The sequence below is a fragment of the Propithecus coquereli genome, unplaced genomic scaffold, assembly GCF_000956105.1.
Source record: "Propithecus coquereli isolate 6110/MARCELLA unplaced genomic scaffold, Pcoq_1.0 Scaffold9, whole genome shotgun sequence".
In the NCBI taxonomy this organism is placed as follows: domain Eukaryota; kingdom Metazoa; phylum Chordata; class Mammalia; order Primates; family Indriidae; genus Propithecus; species Propithecus coquereli.
The window spans coordinates 15,503,370-15,503,858 of NW_012155284.1; the positions used below are offsets into that span (position 1 = coordinate 15,503,370).

At 29.7% G+C, this 489-nt stretch overlaps 1 protein-coding gene across 1 annotated transcript in view; it reads right to left on the reverse strand.

The window, feature by feature from the left end:
- Positions 1 to 298: 298 nt before the first annotated feature.
- The window catches only part of FAM159B (family with sequence similarity 159, member B), a 31,625-nt gene continuing 31,434 nt past the window's right edge, over positions 299 to 489 (reverse strand). The window contains exon 5 of the mRNA XM_012664563.1: positions 299 to 481. Coding sequence (XP_012520017.1) covers positions 364 to 481 — 118 coding nt within the window. The 3' untranslated portion in view covers positions 299 to 363. The remainder of the gene's footprint in view (positions 482 to 489) is intronic.

Consider the following 489-nt stretch of genomic DNA (forward strand, 5'->3'; position numbering starts at 1 on the left):
TTTTTGTAAAAATAATTGTGTGTAAGCATCAAAACTTGTGAAATGCTGGTAATGTGACATAAATCTCTCATTGTTCCTCACTGAGATAGGTTTGCTTATCTGTGTTGATAAATTCTTTAATTTCTCTTGAAGAATTAGCCTAATTTCATGTAATACAGAAGCATCTTAATTAGCACATAAAAGTAAACTTATGCATATGAAAATCTATCAAAAACGTAAATGGATGTTTAATAAATGGATGATCAAAAATGCAGTTGTGTCTTGCTTTGTGTTTTTCAAAAGGAGTGTTACAACTATGTTTCAAATGCATTCTTTATTTTTATGCTCCATTTCTCCAGTGAGCCTTTAAAACACAGAATTTAGTTAATAAGCAATGTTGATTTGTGTTGTATCCATTGTTTTTTCTTGAATTATATCAGCTTCATAGGATGTCTCATTTGTTGAATTTGATGCTGCATTTGAGTTGAGGACTTTGGTTTTTCTATTTGA